The 20,856-nt window shown below is 46.8% G+C and overlaps 2 protein-coding genes across 9 annotated transcripts in view; one reads left to right on the forward strand and one right to left on the reverse strand.

Moving 5' to 3' along the window:
* The window catches only part of BCL2L13 (BCL2 like 13), an 80,676-nt gene that overhangs the window by 33,853 nt on the left and 25,967 nt on the right, over positions 1-20,856 (forward strand). For 3 of the 8 annotated variants that reach the window (XM_076341749.1, XM_076341738.1, XM_076341759.1), the window contains one exon: positions 4,927-12,010. The exons of 1 other annotated variant lie outside the window; for it this stretch is intronic. In XM_076341749.1, the coding sequence (XP_076197864.1) occupies positions 4,927-5,739 (813 nt within the window). In that variant the 3' untranslated portion in view covers positions 5,740-12,010. Of the gene's footprint in view, positions 1-4,926; positions 12,011-20,019; positions 20,299-20,856 lie in introns of those variants that run through there. 4 more of the 8 variants (XM_076341778.1, XM_076341768.1, XM_076341803.1 and 1 more) reach the window with 4 other exon arrangements.
* BID (BH3 interacting domain death agonist) lies at positions 12,220-20,349 on the reverse strand. The gene is made up of 5 exons (XM_076341816.1): positions 20,289-20,349; positions 18,076-18,277; positions 16,627-16,769; positions 14,706-14,909; positions 12,220-13,248 (listed from the first exon to the last, which is right to left on the reverse strand). The coding sequence occupies exons 1-5, from the start codon at positions 20,295-20,297 to the stop codon at positions 13,237-13,239; spliced, it is 570 nt and encodes a 189-aa protein (XP_076197931.1). The 5' UTR covers positions 20,298-20,349; the 3' UTR covers positions 12,220-13,236.

The following is a 20,856-nucleotide window of genomic DNA, read 5'->3' on the forward strand; positions in this document are numbered from 1 at the left end:
CCATCCCAAATTTGAAACAGAGGAACTCTGTTCTGGTCTGGAGCAGTAGACTATCCGTTTACAATAAACAAAGCAGATAAAGAAATGCTTACATACATTCCTTATTTACCGTTAAATCTAAAGCGTAGGGCTTATCTAAGGCCTCAGGTTATGAAAAATCCTTCCACGTGTTCCATCCTGTCCTGAATTAATCTGTGGGAGCTTTGCTTCTGGGTCACATCTGTAGATGAATCAAGAGAATTGTCCTAAATGTCATTAAGTTTTTACTGCAGCTGCTTTAAAAGAAAAAAAAAAAACCCAAACTACAAACAAGTGCAAACCTCAACTGAATCAGCACAAAATCCTAGCTTTATCCTCTTGACTTTCTGAATTAACTCTTAATTCAGCTCAAGAAATACTAATAATGTATCCTAAATAATGCCTATTACTGGCTGGCTTTTCGATTAAAACTTCATAAGCTTTTAATGAAAAAGTAGTGAAATTACCCATTGACACTCAGCATGTTAGGTTCCCCCCAGATTTCTCAACCTCAGGCGATCTGTCAAGCTTGGAGAGTTGTGTCCCCGAGGCACTGACACGGAAGTTAGATTGTCTGTAAAGACAGAAAGGAATCAGCCAGGCTTTATAAGGCTCTGATTTATAGGGAGCCAGTGACTGATAACTCTTTTGAGGTCAGTGCAGTCTGCGTGGGAAAAGGAACAATAAAATGCTTGAGCCTCTTAGGCCCTCCCTTCTCCTGAAGGCAGGATGGGTGTGTAGTGTTGGTACACGTATTCATGAAGTATTTGAAATGTTGAGGATTGCCCATGTTCCCCGTATTGCCATCCCTTCATTTCCTTACCCTCTCCAAAGCAGTTTATCCTGCACATTACTCTCAGCCTATGCCCAGATCTTACCTGTATTTTGTGAGAAGCGTATCTCCAGTGAAAGTTCTTGGCAAAGCACATGGCCTTTAAAAAATGCCCTGATAGGTGGGAATAACTAGAATAACTAATGCCCGATCCTTGTATGTCAATGTTGCCTCCCCATCTGTTTGTTAACCTGCTGAGTATGTGGCATTACATCATATTGAGCTAAGATATTTTGCTGGGCCTGGGCACCTACCGGTCCACATAGTAGCTGTGGTGGTACTTTGTCTATATTACTTGTTCATTTTTATCATGGTCAAATCATCTGTGGGTTCTTTCTAAAGAACAACTTTCATTTTCCCTGTGAGAGGAAAGGGAAGAGTTAAGAGTGGTGGATCAGGAATAGAGCAGACGCAGAGGCTGGAGGAATACATATTGAGAAGTATCAGGATGGCTTAAATTTCACTGCAGTCTCTGTACCCGATTGTCCCCATTGACTATAGGTGGCTCCCTCCTCCCTACCGTGGGCTGCTGAGTCACTGCTCAAAGGCGCTTGGCTTTCGCCACTGTACAGTATGCAACTTCAGGGGAATTTAGGCCATCTGAATATGGCCGTAGTCAGTGCTTTTTTTAGTTTATTACTGAAAAGTGGTTTGCTACAATCACCAGAGCTCACAAGCCCATAGAAGCATGGTGTGGTTTTGGAATATTTTTCTATATGCTTCATGTTGAACCAGTCACAGCAGCATGGGTGCACTTCCAGTGGTATGTTAAGAGAAGAGCTGTTATCAGTTGTGTGTGTCCCTGTTCCTTTTGCTAGCATCAGATCACAGGCGTAGTCTGGTTTGTTGTGCTGTGCTGTGGATGGGAAAGAAATTCATTCTGATTTGTGGAAGGGTAGAGCTGAGCAGAGAGGAGGGTAGCATAGAGGTTCACAAGATTGCAGGTTTTACCCCTAGTTATTTTGTTGTTTAATTGCTGTTGTTCTGAGTCTGTTATCGCCTGTGGAAATAAAAAATTTGCTGTGATCATAGGTGCCTGTTAGTAGCTTGTATTACAGTGAGACTATTTCCTACTTAATCAACATCCAGAGAAAATGCTGATGATCAAAGGAGTGAATGTACAATCTCAGTGTCTGGGCAGTGGGCTGCCTCTCCATTCTCAGCACAGGGCGGCGGAAGCTAACCACCGCGAGTTTCTCCCGGCTGTGCTGCTCTCGAGTGTCTGCTGGAACAGGACAGGTCAGTGCTGCATGTGGAGTCCTGTCCTCAAGTGCTGCGCAGCAGCCCTGGCCCACACTGCTCAGTATTTGGTCTCTTTGGATCTGGTAACCTCTGCCTTTACTTAAGTTTCTTGGCTCTTCTTTTCCATTGCCCTTACTTTGCAATGCTGGTTGCTTCCTCCTAGGTCATGGAGCTCCATTTTGTTTTAATGGCCTGAGCTGCATTTAAAAAAAAAAAACTTAGTTCTTCTAGTGAAACATGACTTTCAAGAGGGTGCTGGAGTCTTGAATTGTCAGTCACTGCTTGCAGAGCAGAACTTGCTTTGGGTTTGTTGGCGTGTGTGTGGTGTCTGAAAATTTTGACAAATGTAATGCTTTATTAATTTTTATTTCATTCTGAATCAAAACTTTGTGGTGATCCTTAAGTGGTTAGTGAACGGCTTGATCGCTTTTAACTCTTCCCCTGAGGAACTCTGTGCATCATTTCTCTTTAGAGTTTCGGAACACGTTACCGAGCTGGATGATGTTTCCTGCATCCAAGCAATTTAAAGGCATTTATGAAGAAAAGTTCCTTTTGAAGTGTTCTACAAGATTCCTTTGCTCATGCACAAATATCTTCCAAAATTCCACGGGTTGAGAAGATGAGATTTACATCCCACCCCTGCCAAAATACATTATAAAATCCTTACATTCCCAGTGCTGTCCTGTACTACAGCCTCCACCGTTGTACCAAAGTCTCCAGGAATGGGTCCATCAAGTTTTGCGAAATGGCAAGGTGTTTTTGGGGAGTGGATAGAGAAACCTCACTCCCATACTCAACTCAGGCTCCACTGACCCCTTTTCACAAAGTTTACTGATATGGTAGTAATTTCCACCGTGAAAGATTAAAGCGTACTGCCGTAAGTTGCACGGCTCTCTCAAGTGCCAGTTTAGTGCTTTCGCCAGGGGTCCACTCCTGCTTCATTTGCTCTCGCTGCAGCTACTGCCAGTGACCAGCAGTGTTTGTGCTGTCTCTCCTGTGCCTGCCAGCTCGCTTTTTGGTGGGTTTTTTTTGTGTGTGTGGAGATCCTTCCCCCTTCTAGGGAAGTGAGGAGTTGCAGTGTGTCTGGTGTCTCTGTGGAGAGTACACCCGTGTCTGTGGAGAGTCTGGGCCTCTTGTGCTTCCCCGAGAGAAAAGTGCATTGCTGCTGGCCCAGGCGCTACGAGCTCTGTGAGTATGCCTGCTCAAAGTTAGAAACCATTGACTTGTAGGCCCTGAACTCCTTGCATATTAGGAACTAAGTGATAATTGGGAGTTACCAAAGCTGAAATGCATTTTCCTTCTGCTGTCTGAGCAGGGCACTGGTATTGATTCGGCTCTTTTGGCATCAGTGCAAGCAGGTGCAGCTGCTGGCCCTGCTCCACCCCTGGTCGTGCTCGCACACTGGGGCATCTCAGTGGGCCAGACTGGACACTGATCAGGGTTAAAAACGACTCAGCAAAATAAAGAATGTGTTTGGTTTTAACTTGCATCAGTTCCACTGCGTGGATCCATAAAAAGTTGTGGAACAACCGAGGAGGTATCTTGGAATGGGAAACCATCGGTAGGAGACTGGAGCAGAACCAACCCCCAAATTCACAGGTGTCGGGAAGGGTTTAAAAAAGAGGGGGACAACTGCTTGGAGTGCTTTAGGAGAACTATTGCGTGTGGAAAGGAGCAGGGAGAGAGAGAGGATGAAAGGATTTTAGATTTTTTTTTTTCCTTCATGTTATGATGGGACTGTACAGGAAAGCTCGATAATTGAACAAGGAATTTGCATAGAAGGGGCTCCCAGCACTGCAGTACTTGATAAAATGTTCAAATAATTTTTGTTAAGAGAAGAAAGTAATTGAATCTTTGTTAATGGTTTCACAGACTTCTATTATATGGCATAGCAAACTTCGGGGTTCCTCTCTGCCCGTCTCTTGTTTTTACGTTCTTGGTATCACACCCATCTTAGGTTCTTTTGCACTTAATTTTTTTTCCTCTTTCCCCTTGAAGCAAATCTCTTCTGTGTTACATACTCAGCAGTCCATGCATGACTAGGATCGTCAGTGCTGTTCTTTCTGTAAGGAGGGAATCAGTCAGTATTTTGCACTTGCAGTTTCTCTAACTGGAGCCCGCTGTCAAATTTTTAGTAAGCCTACAGGTTTTTCCTAGCTAAATAAAAACAAGCAAACCCTGTCAGCATCTTTGGATGTCTGTGCTCGGTTGTTTGTTTTAACTTAAGTTGTGTAGCCAAAGTTACGATGACAGTCTTGGAAAGTGAACTCATTTAAGAATAGCTAAATTTGTTTGTAGTAAAATACTAGAATTACTGTAGATTCCAGCTTTTTGGTACAAAGCAGAAATATAGGCTTCAGATAGCACTGGAAATGTGATAAAATTAATGTAAGAGAAACACTGTTAGATGAAAACGGACAAGCAATACGGAGCACTTGCACAAAATGGAGAAGGGAGTGGTATTCAGCTGGGCTCATGTACTTGTGTTTCTTGTTTTGTTTCAGTTTGGTTTCAGACTTTGGTATCTTGTTCTCTGGTTAATAACGCCCACGTGCTATGTTTTGGTGATGTACTCGGCGGTGCAGTAATGTCAAGGAAAGGAGGAGCTCCCAGCAAAGCTCTTAAAAGTGGTTCCATTCTCTGGAAATGCCAGCTGCACCAGCTGGGTTTTGTAATCTCTTCTAAAATGTAGGTCAGACAACTGCTGCTCCTGCAGAGGCCCTCTCATCTTTCTTCCAGCCCCACTAAGTTTCCAGGTGTCCTGTTCCTTCCCATACAGGGGAGGTAATGCTGAAGCCATCGCTCACGTGTTGTGTCCTCCTTTTCGTTCGTAGGGGACGGTCTTTACTTTGGAATCCGAAGAGGAAGAGTACCCCGGGCTCATCGCAGAGGACAGTAATGACATCTACATCCTGACCAGTGACAACTCGGGACAGGTGAGCCCCCCGGAGTCCCCCACGGTGACCACGTCGTGGCAGTCGGAGAGCCTGCCCGTCTCCCTGTCAGCGAGTCAGAGCTGGCACACAGAGAGCCTGCCAGTCTCCCTGGGACCCGAGTCCTGGCAGCAAGTGGCCATGGATCCTGAAGAAGTCAAAAGCCTGGACAGCAACGGAGGGGGTGAAGAAAGGAGTGAGAACAACTCTTCCAACTCGGATATTGTTCACGTGGAGAAGGAAGAGATACCGGAGGGGATTGAGGAAGCAGTGGTGTCAGCCGTCGCTGCAGAGACCATGCAGGCAGCATTTCCAGAAACCCCTGCTTCTTTACAGGAAGTAAAACCTCAAGCTGAAATTGCTGCTGTTGAAAAAGCACACCCCTCCGCACTTCTGCATACAAAACAGGAGGAAAAGGGAAAAGAGGCTGAAGAGCTTGTTGAACCTGAAATCCCCGATTTAAGTAAACCTGTCCCAAAGTTAGTCCCATCAGAAGAAAAGGCTGCACCAGAACCTGAGAAAATACTGCTTCCAGGGGAAAAAAAAGTGGGGAAAGAGGGCCGTTTGGAAGAAATAGAAGAGAAATCCTCCGCTGCAGAGGAGAAGCCTATCTTATTGCCGGAAGGGAAATCTATATTGCTGTACGGTGGGGCTGCTGCAGTAGCTATATTAGCTGTAGCAGTCGGAGTAGCACTGGCGCTTAGAAAAAAGTAACGGAGCTCTCTTGAGGAGGAGGAGGAGGGGGGGAGAGAAGAGAGCACGATCCAATTTTTGTAGTTGTGTTACCTAAAGGTTGAGCTGCCTGCTGTTTAATTGGACATTTGAGTAACTTAATGGTGATGGGGTGAGGTCATTCAATAAGCCTCCAGCTATGGACAATCATGTTTTTAGTAGAATTGGGGCGGGGACTGGTTTTTCGTGATTAAAGTACAGGGGTATTTTTAAAAAAAAAAAAAAAAAAAAATCTGCAAATTTAAGAACTTAAGCGCAGGTGCTGAAGAAGGGGGTGCTCATACTCTAGGAACTGGAACAGAGAATCCCCAGGGGAAGGGGAGAGCCAGCTGCTGCCAACCCCTGGAGTTTTTGGCTTCTCAGACTGACCGCTATTGCAGCTGCGCTGTCTTGTCACTTCCCGTCGCACCCCCGAGCCCTCCCTAACAAACATTAGCCAACTTGAGTCCTGTAGCGAGAGGCTGGTCTCCCTTTTGTCTCGGCTTCCTCTCAGGTACAGCACTGCTCCTCGTAACCTCACAGGTTCCTCCTAAGCCCCAGTGGGAGAGTGCTCATTCTTACCTCTTTGCTCACACCAGTTTTGGCCCCTAACATTTACTGGAGCCCCATCCTGTAAAGATGCTGCCTCTCTATAGTTGTATTATCTCTGAGCATCCTGGTGTTCCTGGGGGAGAGGTGCCCAGGAGGGTGGGAGGGACACTGCCCTTCGCTGGTTTGAGAATCCATTTGCTCCGCTCCTGCCCGGCCCCCACTTTACTGCCACCCTTGAGTTACCAGAGGTGCAAAATTCATGCTGGACACGGTGCCGTTCTGATCCGTACTCTGATCCCAGGGTATATTCAGCAAAGATACAGCAAAACTACGTGCAAGTGAGGCCGATGCCTCCTGTGCCATTCAAGGGTTAAACGCTACGTTGTCCTGTGTCACGCTGCAGTCTGTATCGTCTTTCCCAGGTTAAGCACAGAGCGTATTTAGTCCTAACTCGGTCCCGGCTGTGACAGAATCCCAGATACATAAGGCAATGGATTCTAGTAACTGAGCAAAACAGCATTAAACGTCTCCTCTATCTGCCTGTTCCTGACCTGACCCGGAGTGTTGTTCAGTGCGATTTCTTTTGTGACTCTGAATCTGTAATTAGCTAAACTTGTGGGTTCACAAATGATGAGAGAGTTACTTTGGCAAAAAGTAAATCCCTCTTCCTGCAGTCACGCCACTTCAAATGTGTGTGAAGAGAAACCTTTTTAAGTATTGCCATGCGTATTAGTGTCCTGGTTTCGACTGGGATAGAGTCAGTTTTCTTCCTAGTAGCTGTTATAGTCGGATCCAACCACAAGTGTTCCTCTTCCAGCGCACGTTTCTGTGTCTGTCCTTGTCCTGTGTCTGTCCTTGTCTGTACGGCAGCTCTGTGGGCAAGACCTTAGGCTTTCCAGGCAAAACTACTGATGCATCTCTCAGGGTTCGTGCTGGCACTGTGGCTTAGACCAGATGGAGGTAGGTGAAAGGGAACTTGGGATAATGTAAAAATCGAAATACGAGCTTATGGGAAGCTTACTCTTCATGAAGCACAAAGACGAGGTACTTTATTTCTAAATAACCTTATCTAGAGTACGTCTCGTAATGAGCCTGTTCTTAAGTGATCTGAGAATGAAGAGATTTTAGCACATTCTCTATTTTACGATATTCTTGCTATATTTTCCTATCCCACCCATATATCCCAGGATGCTGGGAAGTCAGTAGGAACCTGGCAGATTCTGAGGAAATTTTTTTGTTTAAGCTTTTTTGAGAGTGGATTTTTTAGAAAACTTCTTGGATTTTTGAACTGTGTGTGTGTGAAGTTGAATACTGAGAGGAAGGATTGTCACGTATGTACTGCTGCTGTGGACTGAACTCGGGAGCTCTGGAGCTCTGGACTTTACTGTTGATCATTGATTGCTCTTTTTCCCTGTACAAAAGGTAGCAGGTTGGCCTTAACACAAAAAGAAACCCTTTACCATATTGCAAAATGGAATTGACTTTTTTTGCCATTTCCTGGTGCCCTGCTGGTACCGTCATTGCTGTGCTGTGTGCCCAGAACTGGTCACTGGGACCTCCTCACGCCACGGACTCCCCGGTGTCTGCCTTCCCACCACCGCGGTTCCCTCTCCTGGCACCTCACGGGAGCTTCCCTCGCATGGAGAGGTGTCTTTATGCTCCTTTTGTCATGGATGTGCATGAACGTTTGCAGTTTCGCTTCATTTCACATGTGGCAACAGTGTTTTATTGACAAGTGACGCAGTCTGTGAGGGTACCTGGTTGTTCCTATGTGGCAAGGGCTGCTTTACTGCCCGGTAAGTGGGGGCAGGTCTGCCCCTCTCCTGCTGCTTTGCTGACGGCTTCGGTTTCTTCTCCGGGTACGTTCTCTGTGGGAGAAGGGCCGTTCTTAACCCGACCTACGTCCTCTCCTTCCGAAAGATGATGCACCTACATTTGGGACATCCCCCATCTGCAGCCACGCAGTGGGTTACACAGAAGTACCCACATGCACTCTGAAGCAGAGATGGATTTTTTTGGACATTCTGGATAACTTGTGCACAAACTGGGGGGCGGGGGGGGGGGCGAGGTCAGGTCAGGTGTTCTTTTAGCTCTTCTCTGTACATGGTTGTTTCAGTAGTCGTGTGGGAGATGGGTACAGGACAGACAATAAATCCACGCCGGCTAGGGAAGAAGTCCCTAGCTTGTTGGCGTAAGGAGCCCAGTGGGGCATTAAATAAAAAGTGTCGTCTGCCACACACAGCAGTGAGAAGAAGGTGGCAGCAGTAGCAAGGAAAACAGATGACGTTGTTTTGTTAAGCATTTTCATGGTGGGGCGAAAGCCTCGAGTATCTGGTGTGTTGCTACATTTAACGGAGCATCAGCTGCACCATGTGTTTTGGTTGCTTGGTCCCTTCTTTATATTTTTCTCATTTTAGGGTCTTAGAGATTTGACAAGTCAGCAAGAATTTGTACCGTCTTCTCCCCCACGCCACTGACCATGCATTTAGAAAATTTATCGTATGCGTCTCTTTCCTCTGGGAACACTCATCTGGAGTCCTGTGGTCAGAGCTGGGACAGGCCCTGTGGAAGTCACCAAAGGGCGGGTAAGCTCAGATGACAGCGTTCTTACAGACTTGAGTGCCAGGCTGCTTGCTCTATTATAGGTGTGAATTAGAAAATGGAAGGTGGTGGGGTTTTTTCCCCTATCTTCAAGTATATAAAAGTAATCCTAAACCACAGGGTCTAATCACCCTGAACCGTGTGATGTGACCTCTTTTTAGTGGATCTCTTGCAGCTGGCTGAGGAAAGGCAGTAGCTATATACTTATGAAAGGGCATATAGAATTACTCTCACTTGTGTTGCTTATCCCCTTCCCAAAAGTGCCTCAGTATCTGTCCTCGAGTGGCCTGTACCTTAATAAAATATCTACCTTAGACCCAATCTTTCTTCACTTTATCCTTGTCTGCAGCACACCCTAAAGCTGAGATGCTAAAACAGCAGAGGACTGGATCTACAAAAAAAGTGTGAAATACTTACGGAACTGCAGTGGGTAGCATGTTAAATAAGGAACTGGCAAGGAAAAGGCTTTCAGGATAAGGTGCAACTTAGATCTCAGTTGTGCTTAACTCTAGGCTGTGTTCACTTGGGTGTTGCGGCTGGGAGCTGAGCAAGGTCTTCCTTCAGCAAGCATTCCTGGAACAACAGGCTGGGAGCAAAGACTGAAACCCAGAATCCCTCTGTTGCATAAAAGCCCAAACCGCAGACACAGAGCCATGTCCCTGCCTGTTGCAGCCGTGCGCTGTGCAAGAGCCTGGTGGACTCCTGCCTCCCGAGTCCCTTAAACTTCAGAAGATCGAGGCTGTGGGGCTGTAGTTGGCACAGCGGTGCCGAGCTGCTCAGCTAGGGCAAAATCAGAATATCGCTGGGCAGACACAGAGAGGTGGCTTGAAAACTTAGGCTTTCGGTTCTTGTTGGGCTAGGTGGATGCTGAGTAGGGGTTCTCAGGGTGCTACTTCGGCTGCTGAAAAATACTGACAATAACTTAGATCTAAAATACTAGGTCTGGCCCAGTGAAACAAGCTAGAGCAACAAGCAACACTTCTGCAGCCTTCTGTCCATTCAGATGGGAGTCATTAGGCAGCTGCCTGCTCCAGGTACTTACCAGTCTGAACAGAAGCTCAGAGCCAGACGATGCAGTGGAAGCACGTTCTCTGTTTAGTATTGCACCTGGTTTTGGACTTCTGGCTGGAGGTGAAGAGCTTGTTGTTGTGGTGTTTGCAGTTGGTTGTTTCTTTCCTAACCTGCCTTCTAGAGAGCGAATTACTACTCCAAGAAGCCATCCTTGCTGTTTGTGAGGGCTTGATTTTTTTTTTTTCATCCTGGCTGGGGGCTGTGCTCGGGCATCTGCAGCTCAAGGGACGGTTGAAAGCTGTAGTGCCGAGTGCTCTTGCATAGGGCAAGTTCTGTTGCCAGAATCCCGTTTCCTTCCTTTTCATGTAGCTCTGATCACAGCTAGGCTAACACTTTGGACTGTACTTTTTGCTTTCTAATGGTCACAAATGAGAAATTTCATTAGTACTAAACAAGCGAGGTTCTGAAGTTTGGTCTTTTTTCATTTTAATGATTGTAGTAGACAAAATAATCTGAGGTCATAAGCCTTCCCAGATTTAATTTCAGCTACAGTGGTATGGCAGTACTAGCAAATCCCTAGTAAGGTAGAAGTTGCTATTCTGGCAAAAAATAGAAGTGCTTCTGGCAGCATAGGCTCTCACTCACTGAACCAGAGCAAGCTCATGCTATGGAATTTGAGAGTGTAATTACTAGACTATTTTGCTGTGAAATGGGGGGGGTGGGGTGGAGGGGTGAACACAGCCCCAGCTGCCATGCCTAGGTAGAGCCCAGGTCTTCAGTAGAATGTCTCATTCCAGGCATGAAATGTACTGAAGGTCAGCTCATCCCCATGTGTCTACTCCAACAAGAGCAGACACACACAGTAGGAGTAGTGTTTACTCCAGCAGGTTACACAACAGGAGAAAGTGTGTCCCAGTGAAACACAGAGGGGTGAGGCACATTATCTCCTGCACCTATTGAAGGCAGAAGCTGTGCATTACTTTAATTTGGCTTGGTCTGCTTAATTTTGGCACTAGAAAGGTTACAAGAACAGTATGGCTTTGACTGCATGTATGTGTCTGTGCTTCAAAGTGCAAGCTCTGTATTGCATAAAAAAAAGGGGGGGGGCGTTTCTAAGATTTAAGCCACCATTAGAGCTGGCTCTCAGGCCCACACGGAGCCGGGACTGCAGGGCTAGCCCGAGGCAAGCGTACCCTGTTTGCGCCTGCTGAAGTGAACTCTCCTGAGTAGTGTACTTGGCTGGGGAATGAGAAGGGCACCAGCTTGGAAGGGCTCAGCTGTAGTGTTACCAATACATCCAGGGGAACCACAACACAACATCCCTCAGATCTGCTTCCTTAAGTTAAATAAGTTTATCGCTTTTTTCCCTACTCAGAGCGGACCCTCTCTGTGTCTCTTAGGTAGGCTGACTTGCTTCCTCCTAGCTAGAGGTCTATGGTGATGCTGTAGAAGTGGGGGAGCTACGCTTAGCTTCCAGTGGAAGCTGCTTTTCATCTCCTTGCAGTATCTGCAGGGGAGGGAAGGAACGCTATACGATTTGGACAGAACAAGCTGCAGAGGATGCATCTTACTGCTGTACCTTTAGGGGGTCTCTCCCCATTTTTAACTTGCATCGTAAGCTTTTATTCAAGTGTAAAGCTAAAACCCACTCAGACCAAAAGAAAGAATGCCACTTGATTTGTTAAGTAGCAAAGACTAATGGGACTGACTCTGAAGCACGCACGTTAGGGGATGTCTTCCACTAGGCTTCTGCTGGGTGTAGGCAGGTAGTGACGGACTTGCAGGGATTTCCAAATCTGTTCTCAAGAGGCCTGCCTGGGGGAAGAGACCCTGACCGGTCCTCAAGTCACCCATTAACCAAGGAACTGGTCACATTGTTCCTTTTAGTATGCAAGTGCAACCCTCTTGGGGAAAACTGTCTAAAGCTTCTTGTGCCATTTGGTTAATAAAAGTGTTTCCACCTTTAAAAGAAAGTTCTTTGCAGCTTCATTGTTCTATATTCAGTTGAAGTGAAGGGGTATGTACATTTTTTCCCTCTGCTAATGGGACACTGCTGTAAGACCATGCCCCCAGGTTGCACTTTAATAAATGGTACAGTTTTCAAAAACAATGTGTAGACTACTTCTGTGCTTCCCCCCCCCCCCATGTTCTAGTGTAGGCACAAGGAAAAAAAAAGGTGGTTTACTTATGCAAGATTTGCTTATGCAAGGTGTCTCTATTGCTGCCAGCTGCATCATAAGCAGCAGTAAATTAGAGGAATTCCATGAGAACTTGCACAAAAAACTGACAACAAAAAAAAGATCCAGGTGGAAATTGAAATTCTTAAGAGCTGTATTGCCATGAGAACTGACAATTTTATTTAACTTAAAAAACCCACAAGATATTTACATCATTTCAAAACTTCTGAGGCAGATGGATCACAGGTGAAGCTTTTACTGCCTTGTGTTAGATTACAGGTACGTATCAAACCACCTGAGTCCAAGTTTGTTCAACCTGAGATGTAACTAGAATACCCTTGTAAGAGATGCTAGGTAGTGTTCCTGATCCAAGGTCAATACCTTCTTTCTCTTTATATCAAGATATTCTAAAGCTAAACACTTTTCCTCAAGCATATCCAAATTGTTCCCTGAAAAAATTTGTCCTGTAGGTACCCCTGCCCTTTTCTTTACAATTTCTTGTCCAGCTTTATTTTTCAAGCAAGCACAGGTTAATGGCGATCGACACTGAAGCATCTTTACTTTAGCCTTCCCTGGCCAAACACCCCTGCCTCCTTTAGGGTTGTTTCCTCTTGCTGCCAGCTCCCCTCTAAGACAGACCTGATTTTTTCTTTTCCCCTTGGTGATCTGTGCTGATCAACCACCCATTCTACAGCCTGAGGCCTTCCTGGGAACAATTAACACTCAGCATGGCTCAGCTGCAGCACCAGGAGCAGGGCTGGAAAGAGAGTAACTAAAGCAAAATGCTATAGCTGATTAGGAAAAAAAAAAAATATTGAGAGGGCAGGCTCTCTGCCCACAGCATTTCCCCTGGAGGCACAAGCCAGAGTTCTGCAAAAAGCCTGCTACTGCTAAGAAAAAAAAAGAAAAAACCCTATTGTAAAGTGAGAGAGGGCGAGCACTACTCCTTACAGGTACTGGCAGAGCTGGCACGCAGCTCACACTACTGTCATTGCTGTGCTAGTCTACAAAAAGCCTATCTACGAAGCCCTGCCTTCCCTTTCACAGCTGTTAAGCTGTTATGTTTCTCATAAGTTAAGAGCAGAAAGTTATTTGCATACATCAAGAAAAGTCAAAAGTCTTCATGAATCTACATTCTTCACACAGAGGGCTGGAGAGCTCAGTCACGCAGCTAGAGGGAGAGAAACAGAACCAGCGTTAACAGCAGTAGAGCCACAGCAAGCCCTGTGCCTTTGCGCCCACCTGCCTGAGGAGCCTGGCAGCTCCTGGAGAGGGGCAGCAGCTGCCTCTGCATGTCCCCAGCACCACAAACCGTGCCACAACTCTGCCACCTGCTGTGCTGCACATCTGCCATCACCCCTCAGTCCCCCCTCTCTGTGCTAACAGCAGGGAGAAAGCTGGCACAAGCAGTCCCGCAGGAACAGCCCAGCTCTATCCCACTGCTAATGCTACTACACTGGGGTAGGTGGACAACCATCAGCCCAGCAGCCCTTTGCCTGCTCTCCCTGCACTGTGTTATTAGCCTGCTGTGGCAGCACTCCACAGAGCAGTAAGGCAGCATGAGGGCCAGTCCCTTACGCTAGTGACTGGCTTCTGTGATAACTCAGTACCCTTGAGCTAAGCTGAGTGAAAGGGAGGACAGTACTGAGTGACATTTCACAGTGACACTGTGCCTTGCTGCCTGGCAGAGAACAGGGGTGCTGCGCGAGGCAGCTGCCTGGTCTCGTGACATGGGGTGAGCTGGGCCCCTCTGCAGGTTGCTGCCAACGCTGTCTATGGCAAGGCTGCAGTGCAGGGGTGTCCCACAGACCTGCAGCACCCCACTAAGTGGTTCACCACTGTTCCACAGGGTGGCAGGATCACAGCCCTGACCGCTCTCAAATCTTTCCTAAGTACCACCTAGTCTTTGTATACATGTGTGCATGCCTGTGTGCATGCACACGCACACACAGAGAGGGGATTTCTTCCTCTCCCCTCACCTGACAGGTTAGTTGCTGAAGCTGGGGCCAAATGCCCTAGCCTCTACCCTGGCTTGACTGCTAGCTGTTTTGTCTCCCCACCTATGCTGCAGCTCCAGAGAACAAGAAGGGAGCTGCCATTTCCCATTTAACCATTTCTCATTGTTCCTCTGCTGGTGCTGTTTCTCAGGGGCAATTCCTTTCCCCTTCCAGTTCTGCCAAGTTCTAGGGAGCCCAGGAAGACAAGAGCAGAGACCTCGGGCCCAAGACATTTGGGAAATACAGCCATCAGAGCTTTCAGGTCAGGCTTTCCTTCCCAAGGGCATGATTAACCTGAGTCTTATCAGCACAGCTCCCTGAAGAGACTGCAGGGAGGAGAGGAGCAATTGCCTCTCTCTGCCCTACAGAACAGATGCACTCTGTTCACCGGCTGCTGTGAGAGTGAGGCAAGCAGAAGCTGCGACACGTCCCCCCTCAAGCCTCCCTCCCTCAGCACATCAACCTTCAGAGCTCTGCAGGGACTGGCATTCCCTTCTGGCCAAACCTCCAGAACACTACAGGGAAACCAGCAGACCACGGGCAGCTCAGAGCTAGGCCACCCCTCCAGGAATAACCTAGGCTGGCTAAGAGGCTGGCTGTGACTAGCACCAAGCTGTTTGACAGCACTCACCATTCTGACAATGTAGTTGTGAAACTGTTGGCTGATGTAGTTCACAGTGGTGCTGAAGACACGCTGTAGAAGGGAGGGCATTGTATTCGCAATTTTTTTAGTTAAGACCATCGCTAGCACCAACATGGCCTTCTCCTGTTCCATGTCTGAGGGGAGGGCTCGTGCAAGCCCTTCCACTGCCTCTGACATGTACCGGGTTATTTCCTGTATGGAAGGAAAAGAGGGATCTCAGTGCAACAGCTGTGGGAGAAAGGGGTCTCAGCACAGCCTGCCCGCACTGTGCTGGTAACTGATGTGCTTGTTCTAACACCTCACAGGATGCCTCTCCCCTTCCTCCCGGCCACGGCAGCCTGCCTGTTACACACCCTGGATGGCAATAAGGATGATTATCTCTGCGCTCAGCTGCTCACCTAAGACAAAAAGAAAGGGAGACAACACACATACCACTGGAAAATTTAGATAGCACCTTACACACTCAGGGTGCAACAGCCCCCCCCTCCCCAGGGTTTGCACCTAGCTGCCCAAGTCCTGAAATAGCACAGGAATCCCGGGGCTCCCAGGAAAGGGCAATCCACCTTAAACACAGTGAAGATCAGGGTACAAGCTTAGGTGGGGACTGGCAAGAAGGCAAAGTGAGTTTCATAGAAAAGCCTTCACATAGGCAGGAGCTAGAGAAGGTGTTCAAGCATGGAATGCTGCCTTCCTCCCAAGATCAGTGGAAGATCAGTTTCCCAAGAGGGACAATGTGAACATGCACACACTAAGCTACACTACTAATGTGAAAAAGCAAGGTCCACCTGGTCAGAAGTTAGGTTTGACTCAGCCTTATCAAAGACTGAAAGGTTAGGCAATAAATTTGAAGGCCTGAAACTTAACTGGGTGGAGAACAAGACAGCGGGAGTGGGGAATGGTCAGACTTTGCTGGAATCAGTCTATGCAGGTGATAAACCCTGGTAGAAAAAACCCACACCACAAAAAAACAGAAAAAGATTGTTAGGAGTCATTAAATCCCGCCTTTTCAGCAAAAAGGTGGACCCTCAATTCAAAGACAGCATTAGCTTGTAGAGCATAGGAAACTTCACAGGCAGAGAAAGCCAAACAAGCCAGAAAGCCACAGTTATCTTGAAGATGCCAAAAAGGCTCTGTGGAAGCAAACTGTGGCTCTTGATCCAGATGTGGATCCAATCCTTAAAGAGAAAAAGAGAGGGATGTCTAACCCAGGGGACCTCAAACTCTACTTCCTTTGCAGAGCAGTGAAGCACATTAGATGCAGGGACTACATCACATCTATTGGTGGGAGAGCAACTGCATCAAAGAGGTGGAGATGCCACCTAGAGAGGCCTTCTCAGCAGGTCACCCATCCAGGCCAAAACCCACTGCTACTCCACACACTGACAGCCTATGAACTAAACAGTTATGGCACTAGGGTCTCACTACTTGCTGTCTCTTCAGTATTCAGTAACAAGCACAAGTCAAAAGCTTCGGGCACTAACACTGCTCAAATTTTACCCACACGATGAGCAGCAGACATATGGGACTCAACACCAAAGTCCAAAGATCTTAAGGGCAAATACTAAGCCTTAACCAGACAGCTGATTTTCAAAGATAAGCCATTGGGCCAACAAAATGAGGACAAAATGCCTCTGGAAGTCAGTCCTTCTCCACAACTACCTCAATTTCACCATCTGCAGAAAGGAGATGAGCCTAAGGAACCCAATTTGCAGGGCAACAGCTGCCACAGGATACAGCATCACCTCTAACAAATCTTCAAAGGGAAATGTTTGGGCCAAATTTTGAGACTGCAATCATTAAAGCAGCAAACTAGCAAAGATACAGATGTTACAAGCTTGCTGCTTCAAAACCACAGAGGAAGGACGCACATTTAAAAGGGGAACTGCTAATCAGGTTGCTTTTCACTCACCTCTCCAGAGAGATTCTCATTCAGAAAGTGCTGCACTAGATCATTTACTGTTCTTGGTTTGATTTCTTTATCAAGCTGGTCTCCAATCTCAGCGAGCTGAGTAGCAACGATCCGGAGAATTTCATTTATCTCAGGGTCATGCACTGCCAATGCATACAGCAGGATTTAGTTCACAGGCTGTAGTCAGACTAGGTTCAGTGCAGGTAAGCTGACCCATAGCATTTTGCCCATCTCCATTAACAACCTCCTTCCCACCCCACCCGCAATCATAGTGCATTCGTGACAGCTATACGCACTACAACTCCCTTGTGTGCACTCGGCTCATTTACCAGAGACAGTGCGCAAACAGGTTTTTTAGCTGTAGTTTAGGTAAAGTGCAGCCGCACCCTGCCCAAAACACACTACAGGGGAGGTCATAACATCTCCAGCCAAAATTTGTACAGGACAGCTACAGCCAACACCCTGCCTAGACAGGGGAAGTGAGAGAGTGTGCATGATTTTTTTCAAGTGACTGTCAGGACCTGTCTCTTAACCACCATCTAAAATACAGCATCTCATAGAATAGTTTGGGTTGGAAGGGACCTTTAAAGGTCATCTAGTCCAACCCCCCTGCTGTGGGCAGGGACATCTCTCACTAGATCAGGTTGCTCAGAGCCCCGTCCAACCTGACCTTGAAGGTTTCCAGGGATGGGGCATCCACCACCTCTCTGGGCAACCTGTGCCAGTGTTTCACTGCCCTCATTGTAAAAAATTTCTTCCTTGTATCTAGTTTGAATCTACCCTCCTTTAGTTTAAAACCATTCCCCCTTGTCCTATCTCCTTTTGGAAAAGCTTCCCATTGTCACTTGGGGCATGAGACTATGCAGATTTGTATGAGGGAGGGCTATTTACTGTAGCAGTTCCTCCTCACCCTGCTTAGGTTGAGGTCAATGTGCCAGCTGACACATCCTCGACAAGGGGCAATAGCCATCCTGCAGATGGCTAGTAAAGCAGGAACAGTACCATAAACTATTTGAGGAACAGTTTCCACCACATTGGTAGAGCAGAAAAGGATTCACTCAGTACCAAAACAACAGTCATTCCAAAATCCTAGCCCAAGTACCAATATTCCCTGATGAGCAGTGTGAGGCCTAACTTAACAGCTTAATATCACACTCCTTGAGGACAGCAATCATTAGTACCAGCTTTGTGGCCCTTGTCTGATGTGCTGCAGAGAAAACCCCAGGATGACAGGTGCCCTAGAAATTCACAGGGAGATAAAGCAGTAAGCACCAGCTGTCTTATCCCAAGCATTAAAATCCCAACCACCACCACCACCAGCCACACCGTGAAGCTTCTCAATGGAGAAAACATTACTCCTCTGAAACAGACCACCAGCAAAGATGGGAAAAGGGGAAAGAAGAACACCATCTTCAGAGAGGCATGTAGGATGGAGAAAAGAGCGCTCACCTAGCTCACCATTCTGCAAGTGGCCACTCCGATTACCATCAGTCTGAAGTTCCACCTCATCATCATAACAGTAGCTGCCTTTCAGGAAAGGCACAATCCCCTGGCTTTGCAGGGAATGCAGTTGCTCTCTGAAGTTACAGTCAGAGGACACCTCCAGGAAGGTGTACAGCAGCACATGCTCCATCCGGACAGATCCATTGATCTTAAACGTAAGAAAATCACTGTTAAGCCCACGCCTAGGAAAAGTCCCACTCAAAAGGTCTACACGTATGCTGTTTTCCAACCCTGAGCTTTTTTCTGGCCTCCTTTGGGCATCCTGAATAGCATTAGCCAGGGAGTCCACAAGACTTCAACAAATGCACACTAACTCCTGGATGTGTACCCACACAGAACTGTCTGATAGTGAATGACAGATGGCTCTGTTCTAACAAACCAGTGGTGGAAGAGTCAGCTCACCTTCTCACATTTCCAGCTGTGGCAATGACAGAAACCCTGATCAGAGCTCCTCTTTTGAAACAGATGTGTACTTAGCACAAACCACCCACTTCCCCCTATTCAGACATCTGTGTTTGGAAGGTTTTTACCATTTATTTCGGAATTAGGCATTCTACTATTTCCTGTGCATAATGAAGCCAGCAGCTCCCCATTTAAAGGTAATCAGAGCATAGCAGTAACAAGGTGGGGAACAGAGGTAACAGCATAAGCCTGCAGAAACCCCCAAGGTTCACATTTCTTCTCCCTCTTCAAAGGGAGCTCGACTAGCTCCATAATAAACTGTTCAGCTCCCTGTAGAGAGCCAAGCACCTGCTCACAAGAGTAGTGACAGTGAGATGCCAGATCATTGGTGTTTGGTGTCATCTACACTGGCACGTGCACCCACAGTAAACAGGCACATGCCACTTCCACAGCCACGCACCCTGCCGCCTTCAAGCAAGGCAGCACAGAGTGCCCAAATTAGTTAGGCTGAGGAGGTCCATGAGGTAGTCAGATTGATGTGAGCAAGAGGTCACAGCGGAACATGCGGCCTCATAACCAAGGCCTCTGTAGAAAACCAGGACACTGTCCAATAATTTTAGTTAAGCAGCTAAGAGAGCAGGATGTTGTGTAAGCACAGAAATAAAGTGAGAAAAACATCCTTACTCTGGTATGCAGACTGTCTGCCTGTAAGATAAGAAAATGCTTAGGCTTAATTGTAACTAGGGAGAAGAATCAAGGTTACGGTAGAATGGTTTGTCTTGCCAGCTGCATCGGGAAATCAATATGCAACCAGGATGAACCTGATAATTGAAAGGGAGTTTCAGGTACCTTTTGAGGAGTGAAACCTTGCAAGGCCACCTATATCTACATAACCATTTCAGTAATATCGCACAGGACCCATATTGCCTAGACAACAGTAGCAAAATTGGGACAAATGCATAAAAAGTAATTAAGGACAGGTTGTTTACTTGAGAGGAGACTGGGCAGAGAAAGGGAGGAACAAAGACAACAAAAAGGAGAGTCCAAAAATGGAAACAAATGCAAAATAAGGTATATGATCAAAGATCAACAGAAGGCACATCTTCCATGATCTGAGCATGGATGTTCACAGACAGCAGTGAAGCTCACCTGGTGACCCAAGCTCACTGGGACACCAGTGGCGATCCCCTTGAACAACCCACAGGACCGGTCATCAGGTTTATATTCAAAAGGCTTGTGGGAGCGCAGAGCAAAGGGGGTTATAATTGTACCCTAACGCTAGGTAGGGTGAGGAGGATGATAGGCATTTCAATAGCAGTTTAACGTAGTTAAGTAAGATTTAAGCGTGATAAATAGTAGCTTCGTAATTGTGATTAATATTGCACAAAACAATGCAATAAATTGATCACAGTGGTGTGTCTATTAATTTGACTTATTAGTTTTAGTAATCTGTAGCTTAACCAATAAACATGGTATTCTCTTAAATAGCTACATCTCCAGTCTGCAGTTTAAAGAGGGAGTGTCACTGTGAGGTAACAAGGAAGCAGCTTGCAAACTAAGTGGTTCCATCCACTTTTTGTCTGTTTTCATGATGGAGAGAAGCAGTGTCAGCGTCCCTGCAGGAAGTCTGAGGAAGATGAGAAGGACACGAGCCAGCACTTTTTGAGGCTCATCCCCTTTGAGGTATCTCGGAACAAGTGCACAAGAGAACCACTGGTCACTGTGAACCACTGACTTCAGTCACGTTTGAAACTAACCTGTTCCATGATGGTTTCAGAGAGAGCAGCTCTTGTCACCCTCTGCTTCAGACCAGAAGTCCTTGCCCTGCAAAAGAGTGAGAAAGAAAAGCATGAAAGGAAAAAAATTTCCCATAAACCCACACCTTGCAGCAGTGCTCACGGGTCTGGCCATGTCTCGTAGAAAATACGTAGTGATGCATATCCATATTTCTGGAGAGGGCTGCCCATCACACACTGGCAGTCGTAAAAAAAGCTGAGAAAACCACAACTGTCTCAGCAAGAAGGGCCCTACTCACGTGAATGAGGGGCATGAAACTCCTTCCTGCCACAGACACACAGAAGACAGTCGAGTGACACAACCTACAAATGGGGCTTTAAAGCCAAGAGGTGGTGCTAGGGAAGGGAGGGACAACCCTTCATAGTGCCAGAGGCTGGAAGGGAAAGCAGCGTTATCACAGAGGAGTTCCCGAGTACCTACGGAGAGCAGGTGAGCTGCTTGGGTCTGTGTGCACAGCAGCATATTCTGAAGTGAAACACCCAGCTGACATTGCAACACATCTGCAGGACTTCAACTGCACCTCCCCCT

This window comes from Aptenodytes patagonicus, chromosome 1 (genome assembly GCF_965638725.1).
Source record: "Aptenodytes patagonicus chromosome 1, bAptPat1.pri.cur, whole genome shotgun sequence".
NCBI classification, from domain to species: Eukaryota; Metazoa; Chordata; class Aves; order Sphenisciformes; family Spheniscidae; genus Aptenodytes; species Aptenodytes patagonicus.

What these genes read in the sequence shown, in the direction of transcription:
- BID (XM_076341816.1), bottom strand. An exon ending in CTTGCAGAATGGTGAGCTAG is followed by an intron (nt 16,770 to 18,075) that starts GTGAGCGCTCTT and finishes ATGCATTGGCAG; the next exon opens with TGCATGACCCTGAGATAAAT. An exon ending in ATGAGAATCTCTCTGGAGAG is followed by an intron (nt 14,910 to 16,626) that starts GTGAGTGAAAAG and finishes CCTTCCATACAG; the next exon opens with GAAATAACCCGGTACATGTC.